This window comes from Somniosus microcephalus, chromosome 16 (assembly GCF_052327205.1).
Source record: "Somniosus microcephalus isolate GS21.2 chromosome 16, FLI_Smic_1.0, whole genome shotgun sequence".
Classification (NCBI taxonomy): domain Eukaryota; kingdom Metazoa; phylum Chordata; class Chondrichthyes; order Squaliformes; family Somniosidae; genus Somniosus; species Somniosus microcephalus.
The window spans coordinates 29,063,365-29,087,236 of NC_141002.1; the positions used below are offsets into that span (position 1 = coordinate 29,063,365).

At 45.1% G+C, this 23,872-nt stretch overlaps 1 protein-coding gene across 1 annotated transcript in view; it reads left to right on the forward strand.

The window, feature by feature from the left end:
* The first annotated feature begins 263 nt into the window (after positions 1 to 263).
* LOC147106044 (metabotropic glutamate receptor 8) overlaps positions 264 to 23,872 on the forward strand; it is a 477,360-nt gene continuing 453,751 nt past the window's right edge. The window contains exon 1 of the mRNA XM_086008745.1: positions 264 to 1,865. Within this exon, the coding sequence (XP_085864871.1) occupies positions 1,350 to 1,865 (516 nt within the window). The 5' untranslated portion in view covers positions 264 to 1,349. The remainder of the gene's footprint in view (positions 1,866 to 23,872) is intronic.

Here is a 23,872-nt window from a genome sequence, read left to right on the forward strand (position 1 = left end):
GGCGAATAACATAGATGCATTTAAGGGGAACCATGAGGGAGAAAGGAATAGAAGGATATGTTGATAGGGTTAGATGAAGTAGGGAGAGGGAGGGGGAGGCTCCTGTGGAACATAAACACCGCCATAGACCAGTTGGGCCGAATGGCCTGTTTCTGTGCTGTAAATGCTAAGATGTCTAATTGAATGACAGAGCAGGCTCGAGTGGCTGAATAGCCTACTCGTGTTCCTATGTTTCTAAGTTCACTTTGGAGTTGTTGCCAGCTGTGGAAGACCCAGATGTTAGGAAATGGGGGACCTTTAGAAACCAACTGAACGAAGCTGAAATAACAACAGAAAACGCTGGAAAAATTCATCCGGCCAGGAAACATCCGTGGAGAGAGAAATAGAGTCAACGTTTCAGGTCGAAACCCTTGGTCAGGACGAAGCTGACAGGGAGCTGTGTTCGTGTGGAGAATCTAATGCAATGCCGTGCCTGACGTGGGAGTGCCGGATGCTGACACTGGATGGGGAGTTCCATCCTCTCGATCCAGTGCCTGCGCCGATGGGCACAAGGACGCACAGTAACAGTCGGGCATCTGAAGTGCTTGGGTTGGCAAATCTTTTTTAAATGTAGGAGGAATGCTGATTTGTCAATGATGGAGCGTAAAGTTGGAAAATGTGACTGGCATGAAGTGGAAATAGATCAGGAGATCTCTATCGATCTGTATTCTAGGAGCTGAATTTTGAGTGATTGGGATGCTCTGCTTTGCTGGTCCGGTGTTGCAGATCTGGGGGTCACTGCTGTCCCAGGTACTTCTCCTGAGTTACAGGGCGCTCAACTCACCCAGGTGGAGAGATACAAAATAAGACCCAACCGTAGGAAGCATAGGAGAAGCGGTTAGCTGTTCCCCCGTTGAACTTGGGGTCGTTTTTTCCCCCCATTCATTTATTGATTTTATTTCCCCGTTGCACATCAGGGAGAGGCGGCGAGTGGCAAGAGAGTGTGGGGCCGCTACCTCTTCATCTTTGCAAAGAAATCTAACGCCGAGGAACCGAGAGAAGCGCCCAAACGTCAGAGAGAGAGAGAGAGAGAGAAGGGAAGAAGCCTCCCCGCTGCCCTCCTTGTACCAGGCACACGGGAGGGCGAGAACTGCCAGCAATGTGCGAGATGCTTGCTAAGGACGTGACCACAGAAGCTCTGGGAGCCGCCAGTCAATGTTCAGCCCTCGGTCCTGTCCACCTGGGCAGTCTCTGCTGCCGCTGCTCCTGCTAGCCCCTCGGCTCAGCCCAGCCTTGATGCGCCGCCACTTCTCCTGCCCCAAGCCACCCAGCTCACACCAGAAAGCCAGGGAGATCAGAGCTCCGGGACGATGAGGCTGGAGGCAATCCGACCAGGCTCCTGCCGGCACTGGCTCCTCTTCCTGCTCGCCGCCAAGTGCTACTGGCTCCTCGCCGTGATGCAGAAGAGCGAAGCCCAAGAACATGCCCACTCCATCCGGCTGGAGGGCGACATCATCCTCGGGGGGCTCTTCCCCGTCCACTCCCGGGGGCCGGCCGGCGCGGCTTGCGGCGAGATCAAGAAGGAGAAAGGCATCCATAGGATGGAGGCGATGCTGCACGCGGTGGACCAGCTAAACCGAGACACCGAGCTCCTGGCCAACATCACCCTGGGCGTCCGCATCCTCGACACCTGCTCCAGGGACACCTATGCCTTGGAGCAGTCCCTGACTTTCGTCCAAGCCCTGATCGAGAAGGATGCCACGGACGTGAGATGTGCCAGCGGAGAGCCGCCCATCATCACCAAGCCCGACAAGATCGTGGGAGTTATCGGAGCCTCTGCAAGTTCCGTCTCCATCATGGTGGCCAATATACTGAGACTTTTTAAGGTAAGATCACTGTGTGTGAGTGTGTGTGTGTCTGTATCTGTGTGTGAGTGTGAGTGTGTGCCTGTGAGTGTGAGTGTTTGTGTGAGTGTCTGTGTCTGTGAATGTGTGCCGGTGTCTGTGTGAGTGAGTGTGTCTATGTCTGTGAGTGTGTGTGTGTCTATGTCTGTGTGTGTGTGTGTGTGTGTGAGTGAGTGCGTGTCTGTGTGAGTGAGTGTGTCTATGTCTGTGAATGTGTGTGTCTATGTCTGTGAGTGTGTGCCTGTGTGTGTGTGAGTGAATGTCTGTGTGTGTGTCTGTGTTTGTGAGTGTGAGTGTCTGTGTCTGTGAGTGTGTGTGCCTGTGTGTGTGAGTGAGTGTCTGTGTGTGTGAGTGTGAGTGTGTCAGTGAGTGTGTGTGACTGTGTGTCTGTGAGTGACTGTGTGTCTGTGAGTGAGTGTGAGTTTGTGTGTGTCTGTGAGTGTGTGTGTCTGTGAGTGAGTATGTGTGTCTGAGTGTGAGTGAGTGTGTGAATGTGTCTGTGTGTGTCTGAGTGTGAGTGCAAGTGAGTGTGTGTGTCTGTGAGTGTGAGTGAATGAGTGTGTGTCTGTGAGTGTGTCTGTGTCTGTGAGTGTGTCTGTGAGTGTGTCTGTGAGTGTGAGTGAGTGTGTGTGTGTCTGAGTGTGAGTGAGTGTGTGTGTGTCTGTGAGTGTGAGCGAGTGTGGGTGAGTGTGTGTCTGTGAGTGAGTGTGTGAGTGTGAGTGTGTGTGTGTCTGTGAGTGAGTGTGGGTGAGTGTGTGTCTGTGAGTGTGAATGAGTGTGTGAGTGTGAGTCTGTGTCTATGTGAGTATCTTGTAAGTGTCTGTGTGTGTTTAAGGGACACTAGACTCTTGCCGACTGAGGCACGATTAATATTTATTAACAACACGCAATTATATCCTGATAAATGTTAACTGTAACGAGATCGCATATACTTCATCAATAATAAAGCGGTGCTTTAGTGGGACCAGTAGGTTCGCTCAATGGGGGTCTTGTGAATGTTTGGAATTCCCTATGTTTTACACTCGAATCATCAATAATTCCTTTAGTTGTGGCCCGCACTAAAAAGTACAGTTTGCGAGTCGTGGTCTGAGTACCGGCAGGAGTGGGATCGGGTTAAATGGGACACGGTTAAGGAGGCGAGTTTCAAATGATCAGGAGCCTGAGCCAGGCGAGCAAGTTCCAAGAGTTTCTTAAGGGCGTTTGGTTGGTTGATGGCGTTTTTTAAAATCCATAATTCAGACTCAAGTTCTGGCGAGAGGTCGCTGTAGGAGTGAGAGGGAAGAAAAATACTGGCATTGAATGAGACCGTGAAAGAGTTTGGAGTGGGAGGGAAGAGAAGGAAAACTGTCGCGAATAATAGTAATTCGTCTTTTAACACCTGGCAGCGGTCTCAGAGCGCCTGTTATACAAGGGGATTGCAAATCAAGTCCCACTGCAGTCTTCATCGATGCAGGGTCACATGTGCATCGTCGGGGAAAGCGACTTACCCATGCCATTGATGTAACAGTTTCTGGCGCTCACAAATGTAGTTATTGTTTCTGCAACAAAGACCGGATTGTTTAGGTTTCTATATTCCAATGAATGGAAGAAATGATTATTCACATAGACTTTGTGTCAGCCAACCTTGGGGACGGTAATGTCCAGCGAACCTATTTGCAGGCTGCATGTCGCCACTTATAAGAACGGTACTTGGGTCAAAGGCAGCTCTTGTCATTTGCCAATTGTGCCGCTGACACGCTTGTTGCGGGACTCCTGCTATCACCCCGACAAGGACCAGGTTGCCTTTCCAACCTCCTTATACTGGTGTTTATTTTCAAGGGAGGCGGGGGGGGGGGGGAGGGGGAGGTCGCCTGGTAAGTTAACGTATTCTTCCCCCCCCCCCCCCAATCTCCAAATGCTGACACTATTCTAATGCGTAAGTCCCGTTTACAAGCGATTCAAGCGTGCCTGTAGTCCGAGATGAGACGCTGCTGGTGTAAAGCCAGACCCTCCTGGCCCAAGGACAGTGTGAGCACGGAGTCTTCAGGTACCCCCAATGTACCGCACTGGGCACCACACCGCACCGTATTCAAAAGGTGGCAAAAACAATGCAGTGCAGGTGCTCAATGCTCCAAACACCTTCCCGGGGTTTTCATGCCGCGGACACGGCTGCCGTTTACCAGGTTCAGCCTCTCTACCGCTTGCTGCAGTGCAACTGGGGACAATTGAACATTTCTTTTGACTGGTTACTCTTGGGGAGGGAAACGAACAATTAAAAGGGAGCTCCTGTTGGCAAATGGTGTGAATGGGACAGTGGGCAATATTTTGGTAACCTCGTTGGAAATCTGGCTGACATGCAGGGTATTAGTGTCGGTGTGAACCCCATCACGTTTGTACAGTGCTGATTGCAGCTTATTCTCTCTTGACATTCTGTTTGCAAACAGACATGAATGATAAGGGACGCGTGTAAGGGCTCAATGGAACCGGGAGCAAACGCGATACATAATTAAAAGCACCAGAATCTGTTGAGTGGTTGAATGAGTTAACTGTAGTTTATTGTCAGTATGCATGTTATTGGCACTGCATATTGCATGGCGTATGGAGCCTGATCGCTGAGGAACCCATTTGTATGCGGGAGCTAACACCAGACAACATGTCTTACAACATTTTCACCATTAACTGTGACAAAATGCAATCTGTTCATCAATCTGAGTCGAAGTCCCGAGCTCTGTGATACGAGTGCCGAGGCAACAATGCAGACCATCGGGGCCAGCTGTGACACGACTTGCGACAGAGAGTGCACTCCTGTGATACACAGCTTTATAAAACGCCAGATGCGTGGCTACTAAGGCACCGTCATCACAATCGAGGGAATAATCTTAACAAATGTCATTTATAAAGTCTAAAGCGGTATGAAACAACACGGTCCTATAAAGATAACGGGGCATCTCAGGGCGACTTAAGCAGCAAGCAACCATGTCGCTTATATAACCTGCTCGCCAGTGACTAAAAAAGTAAGCTGACCTTTCTAAACGAACATTAATAGGGTAGCAATTGCAAAGGTGAAAGATATGACCATCGATCTGTTGTCGAAGTGAGCGGAGTTTATATTGATTGAACTACTATACACTTAACGATAAATGCCCTTAAGAAATATCCCCCTTTTTACATGGATCAGAATGAGCTTCTATAGATAGAAAATGGATATGCTTTTATGCGTTAAAAAAGGACTGGTAAGAGCTACCTTTTCTTTAACTAGAGTAGGTTCTACAACAATTATTATTCCTATATTGATAAGTCACAATATCTCGCCTACACAGGTCCTGAATGTACTAAGTTTTCTAAGACAAGCCAGAGTACCTCCAGGAGGCAGTCTTGCATCATTTGGACTTTGTTCCAGGTATAGTATAAACCTGGGCTTGTTCCTGATCTTAGCTGGGCTGCTACAGGAAGGCAGTGAGCAGTGAGCAGAGATCCATTACTCTCCCACAGGGAGAAGCGAGAGAAGTTCACAGAGCAAGTCACCGTTACCTGCTCCCATGTACCTTCTCATAGTAAGTTGCAATGCATCGGAGGCTTGGGGGAAGGTCACTTGCACGTTTTCTCCGGGAATTAAAAAAATTCTTGGGATGTGGGTGTTGCTGGCAAGGCCGGCATTTATTGCCCTTCCCTAGTTGACCTGAGAATGTGGCGATACAACTGAGTGGCTTGCTCGGATACTTCAGAGGGCAGTTAAGAGGCAACCACATTGGTGTGGGACTGGTCACACATAGTCCAGACCGGGTATGAATGGCCAATTTCCTTCCCTGAAGCACAATCTTCATGGTCACTTTTACTGATACCAGCTTTTAAAAAATACTGAATTCAAATCTTCAAACTACCATGAGTGGGATTTAGAACTCACATTTTCAGGATTATTATTCCAGTAACATAACCACTACACTACCATACCCACACTACACGAGGCTCTCAAACAGAATGGAGCAAATAGCGTGGGAAAAACATATATAATTTTAGGCAATTCTCAATATGCAATAATTCTGACCATTGAGCTTGTTTTCAGTTTACCTTTCAAGGATTACATGATTTCTGCCGAAAATATTAGATTTGTAAATCTTGTGATTCTTGAGAAATAAATGTTCCTTTCAATAGTTCTTTCCTTGCTTGCCCCCCCACACCCATGATGTTCCCCAACTGCTCCAAAAGCATTGACTCATGCTGGCACGTTGACGTTTCCCCAGTACCTAAACGAAATGGTCATATTTCAACAGTGAGTCCAGGCTCTTGGTGTTGGCATGGTATTCGATCGAGTCGGGGACATCACAGATGAGCCTGAGTGAGTCATCACCAAAGCTCCACACAAGTGGACTTCCTAAAATAGATCACTGGATAATGGTCAGGAGTTAAAATTTCATCCCACACCCAGCATGTTACATGTATTAAAAATAACAACAGAAAATGCTGGAAAAACTCAGCAGGCCAGGCAACATCCATGGAGAGAAAATAGAGTCAATGTTTCGGGTCAAAACCCTTGTCTTGACAAAGGGTTTTGACCCGAAACGTTGACTCTATTTCCTCTCCACGGATGTTGCCTGGCCTGCTGAGTTTTTCCAGCATTTTCTGTTGTTATTTCAGATTTCCAGCATCTGCAGTATTTTGCTATGTTACATGTATTATTGTGTGCAAGCTGCAATATCCTGGTGATTAAAGAATACTCAAATTAAACAAAATGACCCTACTTTAATCACACAATCTTCAAAGTACAATCCAACCTTGGCTAACTCCTGTCAGGAGGACATTGCAGTATCTGGCCCACTCCCTTTGTCAATTTTAAATAAGATTAAATTTCTACCTTGTGGGCTTAGAATTGGCTGCAGGGATCAGTAAATTGGAATCATTAAACTCTAAGCCAGAAAAAAGTAATTCGTTTTAGAGAAAATGAATTGTTAGATTTGCTTCATGATGTACAGAGAAGAGACCTTTCAGTTTAAACAAGGAAGTAAACAAGTCCATTCACTTAAAGACTGCGAACTGCAGATTGTTTACAGTTGTGAAGTAGAATAATTTACATGTAAACATATGTGGGGAACAATCCTTGATGTGACACTGTGCCGTTAGCTTCTTTCCCACTCCCAAAGTGGCTTTCTCTCCTAATGCTAGCCAAAATAATCCCTCTGTCCGTTGTCCTTCTCTCACATCATGCCTTTAAGAAAATTGGAAGCTTTCTTCCTCTCCCAGTTTCTTGTACCAAAATTGTCACCTTTTTTTCCTCCAGAAAGTGGTGCTATCTATACACAATCTGTCTCCATGCACACATAAGAAATGCTGTTACCTAAAATTAATCTCAGTGTGTGTGTCTCTCTCTCATTCCTTACTGATCCATGCATTCTGTGTTGTCTTTCACTATCTTCTGTCTATTCCTTATTTGGCCTCTTACTTGACCTTCAAACTCAGCAACACCATCTGCTGTCTGGTATCTTTCACCTGTTCATCATAGTGCCATTGTTTTTTACTCTCTTTATACATGTTCTTTGACATCAGTTGTACTTCTAGCCATTCTTTGCTGTTGTGCCCTGCACTTTCTACTGCTGGCCCCTTTTGAATGCATTGTCATGCCCAGCATCTTTTTGTTTGTGCACTTTTCATCTTTCTCACTTGAGCTTATTCTCTCTCCAGAGGCCTATTTTCCTCACTTTTAAAACTAGGATTCCTCTGCTTGCTCTCAACTTCACAAACAACCACCAGGAGAAAGCTGACATCCAGTATTCAGCAAGACTGCATTGTAGAATATTGGACCATTGACCTACATTTTACTTTCATCTTCAGAATCCAAACCAATTTGACTGCTCAAGGTATGAGAAATTATTAACAATAAATTGTATATATATAGCAATTTTAACATAGAAGAATGTTCCAAGGAAAAATAAAGAAAACATGGATGCCAAGCCAAAGACGATATGAGAAGGGGTGACTAACAGTTTGGGTCAAAGAGGTGGGTTTTAAGCAGGCTCTTCAAGAAGAGGGAAGTGGAAAGGCCGAGGGGTTTAGGGAGGACATTCCAGGATATGGAGCTTAGGCGGCTGAAGGCATGGCCACCAATGGTGGGGCAAAGGGACAGAGGATGTACAACAGACTAGAGCTAGAGGAATAGAGAGTTTAGTAGGGGAGGGATTGTAGGAGAGTACATGAGGAGAGGAAGCCATTTAAATGTCAGCTGGATTGGAGGCCAGGAATGGAAATTGGGTGATCGCTCTTTTATTTTTTCTCTCTCTTCTCCCCTCTTCTATTCAGCCAAATCAGTTAAAGAAAGAAAGACTTGAAAAACAAAAGCCTGAACAGATAACCAGTGTGATTTATTTTCTGTTTAGGATAATGATAGTGTGCTATACAGACACAAAGGTTGTAATTTTAACTTTGTGTGGTAGTGTAAAATGGGTGATGGTGAATCGACAGCCCATTTTACATCTCTCAATTTAAGAAAAAGTCAGAAGTAACATGTAGTAAGTGGACTGGCAAAATGATTTACCTCATTGAGGGGTTGTCTCGTCTCCTGACGTTGTTCGTCTCCCTCTCAGGCTGCAGGAATAACTTCCTCTGGTATCGGTTTGGTGCCAATTCCTTCCTTTGAGATTCGAAAGACTTACAGCTGTGCAGCTAGTCACATTGAAGGCACTATGCATTGTAAATGGTGCTGTAGGGCCTAAGGAGAGTCAGGGCAGGAGCGGACCTAGGGGAGAAATGATTCTAAATTCAATAATTTCCCAATGATATTGCAATGTTGCTCAGTCACATAAGAACGAGAGTGGGATGATTCCTTTCTTGTGTTACACCTGCACTCTGTGAAGACAGATGTTTGATTGTTCTGTGAGTTGAAAGGTGTTGAATTATTAAAGTGTTCTACTAGCCCTGAGAATGGACAAGCTGTTACAAAAATTTAAATGGCTGCAGCTCATGGCACTGAATGCATTTTCTAGTGGATGTATGCTGCTGCCCTTTTCTGTTCGCCTGCCTCAAGTTGACAATAATCACAAAGTGACGGGCCTTGACTCCAGCAAATGACGTTTTCCTCGGGAAAAAGTAGAGACGAACCATTTGGCAATAAAACTAGCCAGACATTTCAGTGACTGCAAATGTAATGCTACGTGGAGCTGCTGATTGGCTGTTCAGAGGGCGCTGCGAACACTTGCATCTACTGGCACAGGAAGATGATTGTGCATTGTCGCTGGGTCAAAATCCTGCAACTCCCTACCCGACAGCACTGTGAGAGCACCTTCACCACACGGACTGCAGCGGCTCAAGGAGGCGACTTGCCACCACCTTCTCAAGGGCAACTAGGGATGGGCAATAAATGGCAGCCTTGCTAACGATGTCCATATTCCGAGAATGAATTAAAAAAAATACACCGGGAAGTTTTGCAGGAAAAGTGACAACAGAAAGAGATTGATAGTAAAGAAAAAAATGACTTCATTAGATTAAAAAAAAACTATTGAAAACGATTGAGTTTTCAAGATACCAACAAAAGCAATAGCGCACAGAATCCATTGTATAATGTAAATCTCCAGCACTGTAATCAATGGGTCCGAGGCCTGTGGTGAAAAAAGTCGTATAATCCAAAGTAAATTGTGGGACAGCTGAATGGATATTTTGGTTTCTGAGATTTTGGGTTGAATCTAATTCCTAGATGGCAGTGAAGAGACTGTCAGATCGTTTTATTAGTGAGCTGGGATCTGCAGGCTGCACTTTCAACTACAGCTCTCTGCTCACCCACGAAGGATTAAATGACTTCAAGCCCTGTGAAACAAATGAATACAGATTGTAACGGGCAAGTCCAGTTTGTGCTCCCGCTGTGGAGCATCAGTAAAAATAACACAAAACTAATCTGAACCTAACTCTCAATTCAGAATAAACGATGTGGTTGTTCCTAGTGCAACTCTTTTTCAAAACAATCTAAGGATCCTTTCTTTACAGTGCTGGAGATTTACAGAAAGAAAGAACTTGTATTTATAGGAGATTTGCTAGAGCTGTTCAAAATTTTGAGGGATCTTGCTAGAGTAAATAAGGAGAAAGTGTTTCCACTGGCAGGAGGGTCGGTAACCAGAGGACACCGATTTAAGGTAATTGGCAAAAGAACCAGAGGGCAGAAGAGGAGAATTTTGTTTACGCTGTGAGTTATTATGATCTGGAATGCACTGCCTGAAGCAGATTCAGTAGTAACTTTCAAAGGGGAATTGGATAACTAATTGGAAAAAAAATTGCAGGGCTATGGGGAAAGAGCGGGGGAGTGGGACTAATTGGAGAGCTCTTTCAAAGAGCCGGCACAGGCACGATGGGCCGAATGACCTCCTTCTGTGCTGTATGTTTCTATGATTTCTATATGGCGTCTTTTGCAACCTCAGGACATCCCAAAACTCTTTACAGCCAATTAAATACCTTTGAAGTGTAGCCACTGATAATGTAGGAAAAATGGCAGCCATTTTGTGCAGAGCAAGCTCCTACAAACAGCAATGTGATAATGATCAGAGAATCTGTTTTAGTGATGTTGGTCATACAATGGATTCTCTGTGTTATTGTGTATGTCAGTACTCTTTTTTCAAGTGTTTTTAATTATTTTTGGAAGAGACTGAATAATGCTTTCTAGATAAATGGGCAATGCATAAATGGGATGCAGTCTGACTACATCACTTTTGTTTCCCTGAATTTATTGTAACTAATAGTAAAGATTCTATACCACATCATTGTAAATTATTTTAAACCAATAGTTAAAGATGGAAGTAGTGCTATATAAAGGGCAACATGCTATTGTTTACCTGTCGTCCACTGGCGTGAACCATTTAATTACCCAAATGGCATCTTGAGTCCTTTCTGTCCATTCAAGTATTCTCTAATTTGAAGCAATATGTTGCGAAGAAATATTTGCATTTACATAGCACCTTATCATGTCTTTGAGAAATGCCTCAAAGCACTTCACACAAATTCCTTTTTGAAATGTGATCACTGCTATAAAAACAAATATGGCAGCCCATTTGCATGCAGCAAGATTTCCTACACAACTAAATATTGGGAAGACTGAAGCCATTGTCTTCGGTCCCTACCACAAACTCTGTTCCCTGACCACTGTTTCCATCCCTCTCCTTGGCAACAGTCTGAAAGTTCCCAACCGTAGTGTTGTGTTTGACTCCGAGATCAGCTTCCGATCACATATCTGCTCCATCAGCAGGACTGCCTACTTCCACCTCCATAAAATCGCCCGACTCCGAACCTGCCTCAGCTTATTTGCTGCTGAAACCCTCATCCATGCTTTGTTGCCTCTAGACTTGACTATTCCAATGCTCTCCAGGCCGGCTTCCCATCTTCCACCCTGCATAAACTTATGCAGATCCAAAATTCATCAATGCTTCTTCAATGACCTTCCCTCCATCATAAGGTCAGAAGTGGGGATGTTTGCTGATGACTGCACAGTGTTCAGTTCCATTCACAACTCCTCAGATAATGAAGCAGTCCATGCCCGCATGCAGCAAGTCCTGGACGACATTCAGGCTTGGGCTGATAAGTGGAAAGTAACATTCGCACTACACAAGTGCCGGGCAATGACTATCTCCAACAAGCAAGAGTCTAAATGCTGCCCCTTGACATTCAGCGGCATAACCATCACAGAATCCCCCACCATCAACATCCTGGGGGTCACTGTTGAACAGAAAATTAACTGCACCAGCCACATAAATACTGTTGCTGCAAGAGCAGGTCAGAGGCTGGGTATTCTGTGGCATGTGTCTCACCTCCTGACTCCCCAAATCTTTTCCACCATCTACAAGGCACATGTCAGGAGTGTGATGGAATACTCACCACTTGCCTGGATGAATGCAGCTCCAACAACACTCAAGAAGCTCGACACCATCCAGGACAAAGCAGTCCGCTTGATTGGCACTCCATCCACCACCTTAAACATTCACTCACTCCATCACCGGCGCATCATGGCTGCAGTGTGTACCATCTACAAGATGCACTACAGCAACTCGCCAAGGTTTCTTCGACAGCACTTCCCAAACTCGCGACCTCTACCACCTAGAATGGCAAGGGCAGCAGGTGCATGGGAACGCCATCGCCTCCAAGTTCCCCTGCAAGTCACACACCATCCTGACTTGGAACTATATCGCCGTTCCTTCATCGTCACTGGGTCAAAATCCTAGAACTCCCTCCCTAACAGCACTATGGGAGTACCTTCACCACACGGGCTGCAACGGTTCAAGAAGGAGGCTCACCACCACCTTCTCAAAGGCAATTAGAGATGGGCAATAAATGCTGGCCTTGCCAGCGACGCCCCCCGGAACGAATAAAAAAAAAACTCTGCTGCCCGTATCTTAACTTGCACCAAGTCCCGTTCACCCATCACACCCATCACCCCTGTGCTTGCTGACCTCAACTGGCTCCCAGTCCAACAATGCCTCAATTTTAAAATCCTCATCCATGTTTTCAAATCCCTCCATGGCCTCGCCCCTCCCTATCTCTATAACATTCTCCAGCCCTACAAGCCTTCAAGATCTCTGCGCTCCTCCAATTCTGGCATCTTGCACAACCCCAATTTTAATTGGTCCACCATTGGCGGCCGTGCCATCAGCTGCCTCAGCCGTAAGCTCCGGAATTCCCTCCCTAAACCTTTCCGCCTCACTACCTCTCCTCCTTTAAGATGCTCCTTAAAACCTACCTCTTTGACCAAGCTTTTGGTTATCTTTCCTGCTATCTCCTTCTTTGGCTCAGTGTCAACATTTTTTTGATAATGCTTCTGTGAATTGCTTTGGGACGTTTTGCTACATTAAAGGCGCTATATAAATGCAATTTGTTGTTGAGATGAATGACCAGTTGATGGTGAGGTGAGTGAGTGAGTAGTTACGGTGCTTTACAATAAATATGGGAGACAGGGAGCAAAAGCTGCAGCGAGACGATGGGGACTGTGAACAGGAGGATCAAACTGTAGTGGAGTGCGATTTATAATAGCTGAGGTGATGTTTGGCTGGTTAATCAATTAGTTGAGCTGTAACTGTCTGTAATTGATTCAGAGCCATACTGAGGGAGGGGAAAATATTGCAGAAAATATATTTGGCATGGAAGTGTCCACAGCTCTGTGATGTAGCCTGACGCAGACCATGTTGTTATAACATTGTTTGTCTCGGCCAACATTTATCCCTCAACCAACATCACCAAAATAGATTATCTGGTCATTATCTCATTGCTGTTTGTGCGAGCTTGCTGTGTGCAAATTGGCTGCCATGTTTCCTACTTTACAACAGTGACTACACTTCAAAAGTATTTCATTGACTGTAAAGCGCTTTGGGACATCCTGAGGTTGTTAAAAGACGCTAGGTAAAGGAAAGGTTTTTTTTGCATCATGTAAAGGCTTGACAGTTACATAGAAATTATTAGCTTTTGAAATTAGAAATTTAAATTAAAGGTCTAGAAGTCCTCAATAACATCTCGTGGCATTTTATATAATGAGTGATCATGTTTGGTGAGATATCTTCTGTCAAATTTAAATTTCCCTTAGTCATTACAGTCTACTCATTTTTCTCAATGTTCTCCCTCCAACATCCTGTTTTTATTGTTACCTCTCACTCTGTGCCATTAAAGAATATACATTTTAAAAACCTGCAATAATCACCCCTTTTAACAGGATCCCACACACCAAAGTGTGACTTGATTTTTTTTATTAAATATGTGTTGTAAATTTAATAACTCGCTTGTGATTTTTTGTTGCTGACAGTGCTGGTGCATCATCCACACATATTTCATAAAAACCTGCAACAGAAGTGTTTGTATAAAGTCTGCAGTATGCAATTTTGTTACCCAGCTCATCATGCTTGTAAAAGGCCCCCATTATAGTTATATAAATATACACAGTATCAAATTCAAAATGTATATAAGCCTGCAAATCACACCATGTTACATTATTATATGAACACTTAATGAATTTTTAGGAAATTCTTTTCTCCATTATTTTAGTGAGAATGGGAATTGTAGTGGAATTCTTCTTCTCCTTCTTAGGCAGTCCCTCGGAACCGAGGATGACTTGCTTCCACGTTAAAAATGAGTTCACAGGTCTCTGTCTACAGTCTCTGTCACAGGTGGGGCAGATGGTGGTTGAAAGGGTGGGTGGGTGGGGTGCTTGGGTTGACGTGCGCTGCCTGTGCTTGGCTTCCACTTGCTCCCGGCGAAGAGACTCGAGGTGTTCGGCGCCTTCCTGGATACTTCTCCTCCACTTTGTGCGGTCTTGGACCAGGGATTCCCAGGTGTCGGTGGGGATGTTACACTTTTTCAAGGAGGCTTTGAGGGTGTCCTTGAAGTGTTTCCTCTGCCCACCTGGGGCTCTCTTGCCGTACCGGAGCTCCGAGTAGAGCGCTTGTTTTGGGAGTCTCATATCGGGCATGCGGACGATGTGGCCCGTCCATCGGAGCTGATTGAGCGTGGTCAAAGCTTCAATGCTGGGGATGTTGGCCTGAGCAAGAACACTGACGTTGGTGCGCCTATCCTGCCAAGAGAGTGTTTGAAGACCAGAACCTCAAACCCGGCACTAAGCTCATGGTCTACAGAGCAGCAGTGATACCCGCCCTGCTGTATGCCTCAGAGACATGGACCATGTACAGAAGGCACCTCAAAGCACTGGAGAGGTACCACCAATGCTGCCTCCGCAAGATCCTGCAAATCCATTGGCAGGATAGGCGCACCAACGTCAGTGAAATTCTATTGAAGCAGCAGGTAGATCAGTTTGACATGGTTGTAATACACACTTGTAAAATAATATTGCACGGTGTAATATCTAGGCTCTATATTCTAATTGTACAAACAGAGCGCTGAATGGAAGGCTGCATTCACTTGCAAGGAACCCCTAGTTAACTCACAACTCACAGTCACAGATAATTATCAGTTATTGGGTGGAGATCACAAAAGAAAAGGAGTTTAAAATCCATCCTCAAGTAAATCTATTTCTTAGCTTAGATCAATACAAATGTTGCAAGGACATTTCAACCTGGTTTTAGAGCTGTAGACCTGAAGAGGAGCCAAACAACATTCAAACAGACGCAAACTGTACGTTTATTTGTTCAAACTGTTATTTTGGAATTGGTTGATGGTTATTCAAATCGACAACTGTTGGGGAATATATATGTGAAAGAGCTGAATTAATGGAAGTGAGTTGGAAGAATCTGCTTTGAACTTTGAAGAGTTAAATCAGGCTCGGTCACCTTCTGTAGTGGTGAGAAATATAAGAAGAAAAGAATCATTGTGTCGATAAAATATTAATTGAAGAGAATAGGAACATTAGGAACAGGAGGAGGCCATTCAGCCAACCGAGCCTTCTCCGCCATTCAGTTAGATCATGGCTGATCGGCACCTCAACTGCATTTACCGGCCTTTGCTCCATATCCCTTTGATACCCTTACTGAACTATCGATATCAGTCTGAAAGTTCCACTTGACCCAGCAGCCACAGCCTTTTGGGGGAGAGAATTACAGATTTCTACTACCCTCTGTGCGAAAACGTCATTTAGGATAGAGATTCTGACCTTTTCTTTTGCGGAACTTCTTTGGAGGTGCTAGGTAGTGTAACATCTACTGTAAACATATATGTGCTGTATTAGTGTTAGTCAGTTCACCTTTTGTGTGTGATACAATGCTGTTTATCGAGGATGAGAGAAAAATTGTAGAGGCACGGGTTAATTCTGTGGTGTATGTGCCTTTAAGAGCAATTATGGTGTATGTGCCTTTAAGAGCCCCAGGTGTGCGTAATGCCGGTAATTGCCACTTGGGCTATATAAGCCTGTGTATTGTGTATATCCTTTAGAAACCCCCCCCCCAGACTTGCTTAGTAAATACCTATGAACCAACTCCTGTCTTCAGTGTCTTTATCTACACACGGACACTACAGTGGCGACGAAGTGGAAATGGACTTACCTGCAATTCGGCAGCACCTCAAGGACATCGATTCCTCCAGCGTCCAGAAGACTCAAGGAAGTAAGAGAAACTGTGGTTTCACCAGCTGGCCAAGCTGGTGACAGGTACTGCGCTAATCCTTCCTGGGCGTCAGGCTGGAGCTCCAGCGGCGGGCTCTACAGCTGAGACAGGCAGCGAAATCGGAGGCAAGCAATAACGGACTGGGAGGGTGCACTCGAGAGACGGCCGGCGCGGCAAGCAGGTCAGCGTTTAGACCTCCGTCGGGAACGAGTCTCCAACAGTGAATAAACGGAAACCACAGTAAAACAGCATTGTTATCGGTAGCAGTGGCGGGAATCGCGGGAAGCGCCATATCGTTGCTACAGAGAGAGAGAAAAAAAGCGCGGGAAGCGCCATATCTTTTCTGAAATGCCTAAATCTGGTAATATTGAGGCTTTTGATGGCGAAATAGAAGATTGGACCACATACGTGGAAAGAGTAGAGGTTTATTGCACTGCAAATGGAATAACAGATGAAAAAAAAGCTTCAGTACTTCTGAACTTAAGGGGCGCGAAGACATACGGGCTGTTACGAAATTTAATCACTCCAGCCAAACCAAAGGACAAGACTTTTAAAGAAATTGTTGATACCCTGCAGGAGCATTTAAACCCAACACCGCTGCTGATAGCGGAACGATTCAAGTTCTTCAAGATAAATCAACACAAGAATGAAAGTAACGCTGATTACCTAACTGAATTAAGAAAGCTATCAAAGTACTGCCAATTCGGAGCAGGACTATCGGATTATCTTCGAGACAAATTTGTTTGCGGTCTCTTAAGTGAAGGAACACAAAAAAGACTGCTTTCTGAAAAAGATTTAACATTGGACAAAGCTTTCAGTATGGCTGTATCATACGAAGCAGCAGCAAAAGGAGCTGCAGAGATACAACAAGAGACACAGGACTTCGGCACCCATAAAATGACACAGGAGTTTGGAAGATGTTATCGCTGCGGCAGATCCACCCATAACCAGAGGGACTGCTGGTTCAAGGGCAAAGCATGCAGGCAATGTGGTAAGATTGGACACATTGCACGGGTATGCCAATCTGGACAAAATAAATCCACTGACAGAAAACAAAAAATCAATAAAGAAAAGTACAGGAAGGTACAAATGATGACGGACAATAGCTCCGAAGACCAGAATAGCGATAGCGACTCCGGAAACAAGAGACTAAGCTGTCTCAAATTACATAATGTATTTGCCAAAGAGGATTACCAAACCATTTGGGTTACCCTCACAATAGCAGGGTCCCCAGTTAAAATGGAGCTAGATACAGGATCAGCTCTAACCGTAATAAATCGACGAGATTACGAGAGGCTATTTTCGCATATACTTCTAAAAGACACATCCATTATCTTAAAAACATATACGGGGCAGAAAGTCTACCCCAAAGGAAAAATAAGGGTGCCTGTGGTATACAACGGCAAAGAAATACAAAAGTTGTATTTATACATTCTACAAGATGGCGGTCCACCGTTGTTGGGACGTGAATGGATAAGGAAGATACGTTTAGACTGGCACTCCATTCAGCCACTGACGGTGACCAGTAAGGAAAAAAACAATGATGACATCATACCTGAACGATTAAAAGACATCTTGGCCAACGCCAAAGAAGTGTTTCAAGAGAAACTAGGAACCTTGAAAGGCATCACCGCCTCAATAAAAGTGGAAGATACAGCAATTCCAAAAATTTTTAAGGCAAGACCAGTGCCATACGCAATACGTCCGGCAGTCGAGGCAGAGCTAAAGAATTTGGAAAAGGCAGGCGTATTATCCAAAATAGATTGGAGCGAATGGGCAACACCCATCGTTCCAGTCATAAAAAAAACATTGAAAAATAACTCTGAGGAACAGAAAAAAATTCGCATCTGTGGGGACTTTAAGGTGACTGTAAACCCGGTCCTTCACACGGTACAGTATCCTCTTCCGAGGATAGAAGATATTTTCGCCTCACTATCTGGAGGGAAACGTTTCACAAAAATTGACTTGGCACAGGCATACCTACAGATGGAGGTTGAGGAGACCTCTAAAAAGTATCTCAGAATAAACACACACAAAGGCCTGTACCAGTACAATCGACTGGTTTTTGGAATAGCATCAGCTCCAGCTATCTGGCAAAGAGCTATGGAGCAAGTCCTGCAAGGGATTCCGGGGACTCAATGCTACCTAGACGACATCCTTATAACAGGAGAAAATGACAACGAGCACCTTGCCAATTTGGAGCAGGTGCTCACTAGGCTGAAAGAACGGGGCCTACGAGCAAATCGCCCCAAGTGCGAATTTTTCCAAAATCAGATATCATATTGTGGCCACATAATTAATAAGGAAGGGTTGCATAAGTCACCTGAAAAAATTGAAGCAGTTATAAAAGCCCCAGCACCTGAAAATGTTTCACAATTAAGGTCATTCCTGGGATTAATAAATTACTATCATAAATTTTTACCGAACTTATCAACTATTCTACACCCTCTTAATAATCTTCTACAGACAGGAGTGATTTGGAAATGGAACGAAGACTGTAAACATGCCTTCCATAAATGTAAAGACTTAATCACATCCGAGAAAATTTTGGCTCATTACAACCCATCACTACCAATCAGACTGGCGTGCGATGCATCCCCTTACGGCATAGGAGCGGTATTGTCCCATAGATTCCCTGATGGCTCGGAACGGCCGATAGCTTTTGCGTCACGCTCATTGAACTCAGCTGAGCGTAACTATGCCCAGATAGACAGGGAAGCACTCAGCCTGGTATGGGGAGTGAAGAAATTCAACCATTACCTACGCGGACAAAAATTTACCTTGCTGACTGACCATCAACCCCTCATCTCCATATTCAACCCTAAAAAAGGTGTCCCCATTATGACGGCACAAAGACTACAGAGGTGGTCCCTTTTTCTAGGGGCACACCAATACAACATTGAATACAAAGGGTCAAAACAGCATGGGAATGCTGACGGTTTATCACGCCTACCGTTGTCAACGATAGAAGAGGCACCTACAGTAGACCCAGTAGAGATATTCCACTCTACCATAGTGGAATGTCTACCGGTGACAAATTCTGCCATTGAAAGGGAGACAAGAAATGACCCTACTCTCTCACGGGTCTACGATTTAACAGTGAAGGGATGGCCAGCACATGGCGAACCACTGTTGCCAGCATTCTCGCAAAGAAGAGAACAGCTGTCAGTGTGCCGAGGAACCTTGATGTGTGGATCCAGAGTGGTAATTCCACCCAAACTCCAGGATAAAGTGCTAAAGGAGCTTCACGAGGGGCATCTGGGTGGAGTGAAAATGAAGAACCTAGCTAGGGCGTTTGTATGGTGGCCAGGTATCGATGGAGACATCGAAGACATGACCAAGAGCTGCCTAGGATGCCAGAAGGTCCAAAATGCTCCGCCACAGGCCCCTCTACATCCATGGGAGTGGCCCTCATCTCCCTGGCAAAGGGTGCACATCGACTTTGCTGGTCCATTTATGGGCTCAATGTTCTTAATCGCAGTTGATGCACACTCCAAGTGGCCGGAGGTAATAAAGATGTCCTCCACCACCACGGAAAAAACCATCACAGTATTAAGGACCATATTTGCCAGGAATGGGCTGCCGGAGCAGATATGTTCTGATAATGGACCGCAATTTGTGTCCGAAGAATTCAGAAAGTTCTTAAAGAACAATGGGGTAAAGCACTACACGTCCGCCCCATACCATCCCGCCACCAATGGATTGGCTGAAAGGTTTGTCCAGACCTTCAAGAAGGCCATCAAGGCCATGGGTAATGAAGACATAAAACTTCAGCACAAGGTGGATAACTTCTTATTTGCATATAGGAATGCAACGCATATGGTTACTAACCAAACTCCCGCCATGATGTTCTACAATAGAAACCTAAGATGCCGGCTGGATTTGGTCAAGCCCAACATCCGAAGGGACGTGGAGAACCGGCAGTTTCAGGGCATGAATGAAAGGCCAACTAGGGCCTTCCAGATAGGCCAACCGGTTTTGGCCCGGGACTACCGTACCGAGAAATGGCAGCCTGGAACTATCTGCACACGATTAGGACCACTGATGTATACCGTGGACATCGGAGACAGCATAATAAGGCGCCATGCTGACCAAATCATCAAGTCATCCAAAAAGGGACAACCTACACCACCACTCTATACATCTAACGATGAAGTAGAGATACCCATATCTACCTCCGATCCGGTGATACTGGAGCCCGATGAACCCGACACTGGCCTTCAAGCCGAATCAGCCTTGCCAGAAGAACCTACTACACCACCAGAAACTACTACACCCCCGAGGCGTTATCCGGACCGAGTCAGGAAGCCTCCTGAGAGACTAACTTATAATTAATTAATACAGCAATGTATATTATTTTGCATATAACATGTAATTAATAATTACTTAAAATATGATGTACTAGTTAGCTAGAAGGGGAGGAATTGTGGTGTATGTGCCTTTAAGAGCAATTATGGTGTATGTGCCTTTAAGAGCCCCAGGTGTGCGTAATGCCGGTAATTGCCACTTGGGCTATATAAGCCTATGTATTGTGTATATCCTTTAGAAACCCCCCCCCCAGACTTGCTTAGTAAATACCTATGAACCAACTCCTGTCTTCAGTGTCTTTATCTACACATGGACACTACAAATTCCAATAGCTAAAAATAATTATCAGAAAGGTTTTGCTGTGCATTGTCCTGGGCATGTTAACTAAAGCTCGCCTGGAATCCAGGCTGGTGAGGATACTCCTGAAGTGACGGGGTGTTGGGACTCTCCTATAATAGTAATTTCAAATACAGAAGCCATAAAACTTAGAGTAAGGAGGGCGGAAAAGACTCCAAAATGTAACATTCATCATAAGGCATGACCAGTGGCCATGTCGTATATGAAGCATCAGTGATGAAGAGCTTTGGGAATCATTTATAACCGTGGAGTGGGCGGATCAGATAACTCATTTAATGACAATTGCAAGTAAGTGTGCTGAGTGCCCTGACTGAGATATATGCCCACACTCAAGGGTGTACAGAACGTCTGATGTTTCTATTGCGATAGAATACTACCAATCTCAATGTGCTAGTCTGCACAGATCAGTAATCTGAATGGGGTGGTGTACTGACCAGTTTGAATTAGATGCCATACATCTAAAAATTCAAATGAATGCGTCAAGAGAGGCTGGTGAAAGTGACACTTTTGAAGTTCCACTTAAAAGCTAGCAGAATACAATGTAAAAAAAAAAAATTAAAAGGGCTAATTTACCTTTTTTGGCATGATTTTGTTTGCAACAATCCAGTTGTTATTCCATATCAGGATGGTCAATGCAGTTGGTCGATTCTGGTGCAGAGCTCTGTGATGACAAGGGAGTGCTGGACACTGAGTATCGTGAGCTTAAAAGAGTACTGCCCACTAGGAGAGGAGCACACAACTGGAGTAACAGATCATTGTCTACTGCTGATCTTGGCATAAAGTGTTTTCTCATTCTTGTGTAACAGTTCCACTCTGAAAATAAGTATTATATGGATTATTACAAGCTAAAGCACAGACAAACTATAGGGCTAGAAATTCATGTACTCACCGGCACTTTGTAGCGCCATGAAATGCCAATAAAATGCCTCTTCCCCTTTGCACTGCCGGTAACTGGCAGCGCCCTGCAAAAATAAAATGGCGGAGCGGTGACGTCAATTGGTGTGCAACGTTGACTTAACATCGCCAGTGCGAACATCGACCCTAGTGCTGAATTCAGCGCTGGGTCCTAAGCACGCCAGGTTAAGTTTGAATTTAAGGGTTTGGACTGTTTTTTATTTTATTGAAGTGGTGGCTTGTTGAAATAGATGTGAAAAGTTTTTTTAATGTGTAGGGAGTGCTACTGGATGCTTGCAAGGGTTCAAATGGTAAATGAAGGTTTTTGCGAAGACAGAACATGCTGCGAATACTCAGCAGATCATGCAACATCCGTGGAGAGAAAAACAGAGTTCACATCTCAGGTCGACATGCTGCCTGACCAACTGAGTATTTCCAGCATTTTATGCTGTCATTTCACATTTACGGCATCCATTTGCAGAGGGAAGAAGAAGACGCAGAAGAGGAGGAAGCCAAAGAGGAGGAATCAGACGGAAGAGTGCATGCCAGACAGCCCTTTTGTGGCCGGGATATCCGGGATAGAATCCTCTGCCTGCGGTCCCACTGGCTGGGCAGGTTGCCTCTTCTTGTTGCCCCACTGGCTGGGCAGGCTGAATTTCTTGGGTGTGTGAAATGAGGAAGGCACAAGAGTGGAGTTGTGCTGACAGGAGGACGGGAAAGCAAGAGGTGCATGCCAGAAGGGGGATAACGTACGAGGATACCCGCATCTTGTATCCTTTCAGCTCCACTGCTGGCCAAGGGCTCAGCCATGCCCCTGCCAAGAATGGCCTGCACCGTCTCCTCCAAGGGGGTGAGGTGAGGCTAGGAATGGGAGATGTGCCTCATGATTGGTACAGATTGTTGGTAGGTGAGTGATTGGGGGTTATGCATTGAGCAGTGTATGAGGCTAGTGGTGCAGTTGGTAGGAGACGGCTTTTGAAGATGCATTCACTGACCTTGACCAGTGGTCTGAGGTCATGAAGCTTCTTTGGGCACTGGAGGCAGGTGGTGGGGGTGACACTGCTGGCAGTGATGGCCTCGGTGATGTACTCCCACATCGTTCTTTCTGGATGGCCTTCTGGCCCCTGTGGATAGAGAGCCGCTCTTGCAGTGTTGAACCCCTGCACAAAGCTGGAGTGCTGCGTGCAAGACCCTGGGAGCCCCTTCACTGGCTTGCTGAGCCATTTGTGTTAGAGCTGAGGCTGTTTTCCCATTTGTTGAGGTTGGGAAGGTAATTCAACTTTAACAGCTGAATATTCACGTTTGGAACTTCTTTTAAATATTGAATATTTCTTAAAAGGTAGAGAGGGCTGAAAAATGTATTGATTCACAGCATTTTATTTTGTATTGCTTCAGTGTGCATGGTCCCTTTAAATCGCAGACCTCTTCATTGCCCACAATTCCTTGAGTTCTACAACTTCGCTCACAGAGACTGTGGGAAGCTGCAACGCCGGACCTGGACAGGAACTTCATCCCGGATCCCTCCAGCAACGCCACCAGGACGGCGTTGCACGGAAGGTGAGTGCTGCACCACCTCTCTCCACGCCCCCCAGACCAATTTCACTTGGTTAGCGTGGCGCCCATTTCCAGCGGCCGTTAACTGCAGTTGCCGGTAACAGCGGCAACTTTGTTGGCGAACACAAATTTTTCCCCCTATCTTACTACACAAGGCACACAGAGGAAACCTTCCTCGTAGACATGAAAAGGAATTAATAAAGGATTAGTTTCAATATCAAGAATGTGATGGCATGATTACATCTTGTGTGGAAAATGATAGTCTGGAAAGAATATTCTGATGTGTGGGGAAGTGAGGGGTCATCCACTTTGGACCTAAGAAAGAAAGATCAGAGGATTTTCTAAATGGTAAGAAGTTAGGAACTGTGGAGGAGTGGAGAGTTTTATGGGTCCAAGTACATAAATCACTAGACGCTAATGGACAGGTACAAAAAATAATTAAAAATGGAATGTTAGCCTTTATCTCAAGAGGGCGGGAATACAAAGGGGTGGAAGTTATGTTACATTTGTATAAAGCTCTAGTTAGACTGCAACTTGAGTATTGCGTTCAGTTCTGGGCACCGCCCCTCAGGAAGGATATATTGGCCTTGGAGCAGGTGCAGCTCAGATTCACCAGAATGATACTGGGGCTTAAAGGGTCAAATTATGAGGGCAGGTTGCATAGACTAGGCTTGTATTCCCTTGAGTACAGAAGATTAAGGGGTGATAGAAACTATTTCCTCTGGTGGGGGAAGTCCAGAACAAGGGGGCATAACATTCAAATTAGAGCTAGGCCGTTCAGGGGTGATGTTAGGAAGCACTTCTTCACACAAAGCTTAGTGCAAATCTGGAACTCTCACCCTCAAAAGGCTGTTGAGGCTAGGACAATTGAAAATTTCAAAGCAGAGGTAAATAGAT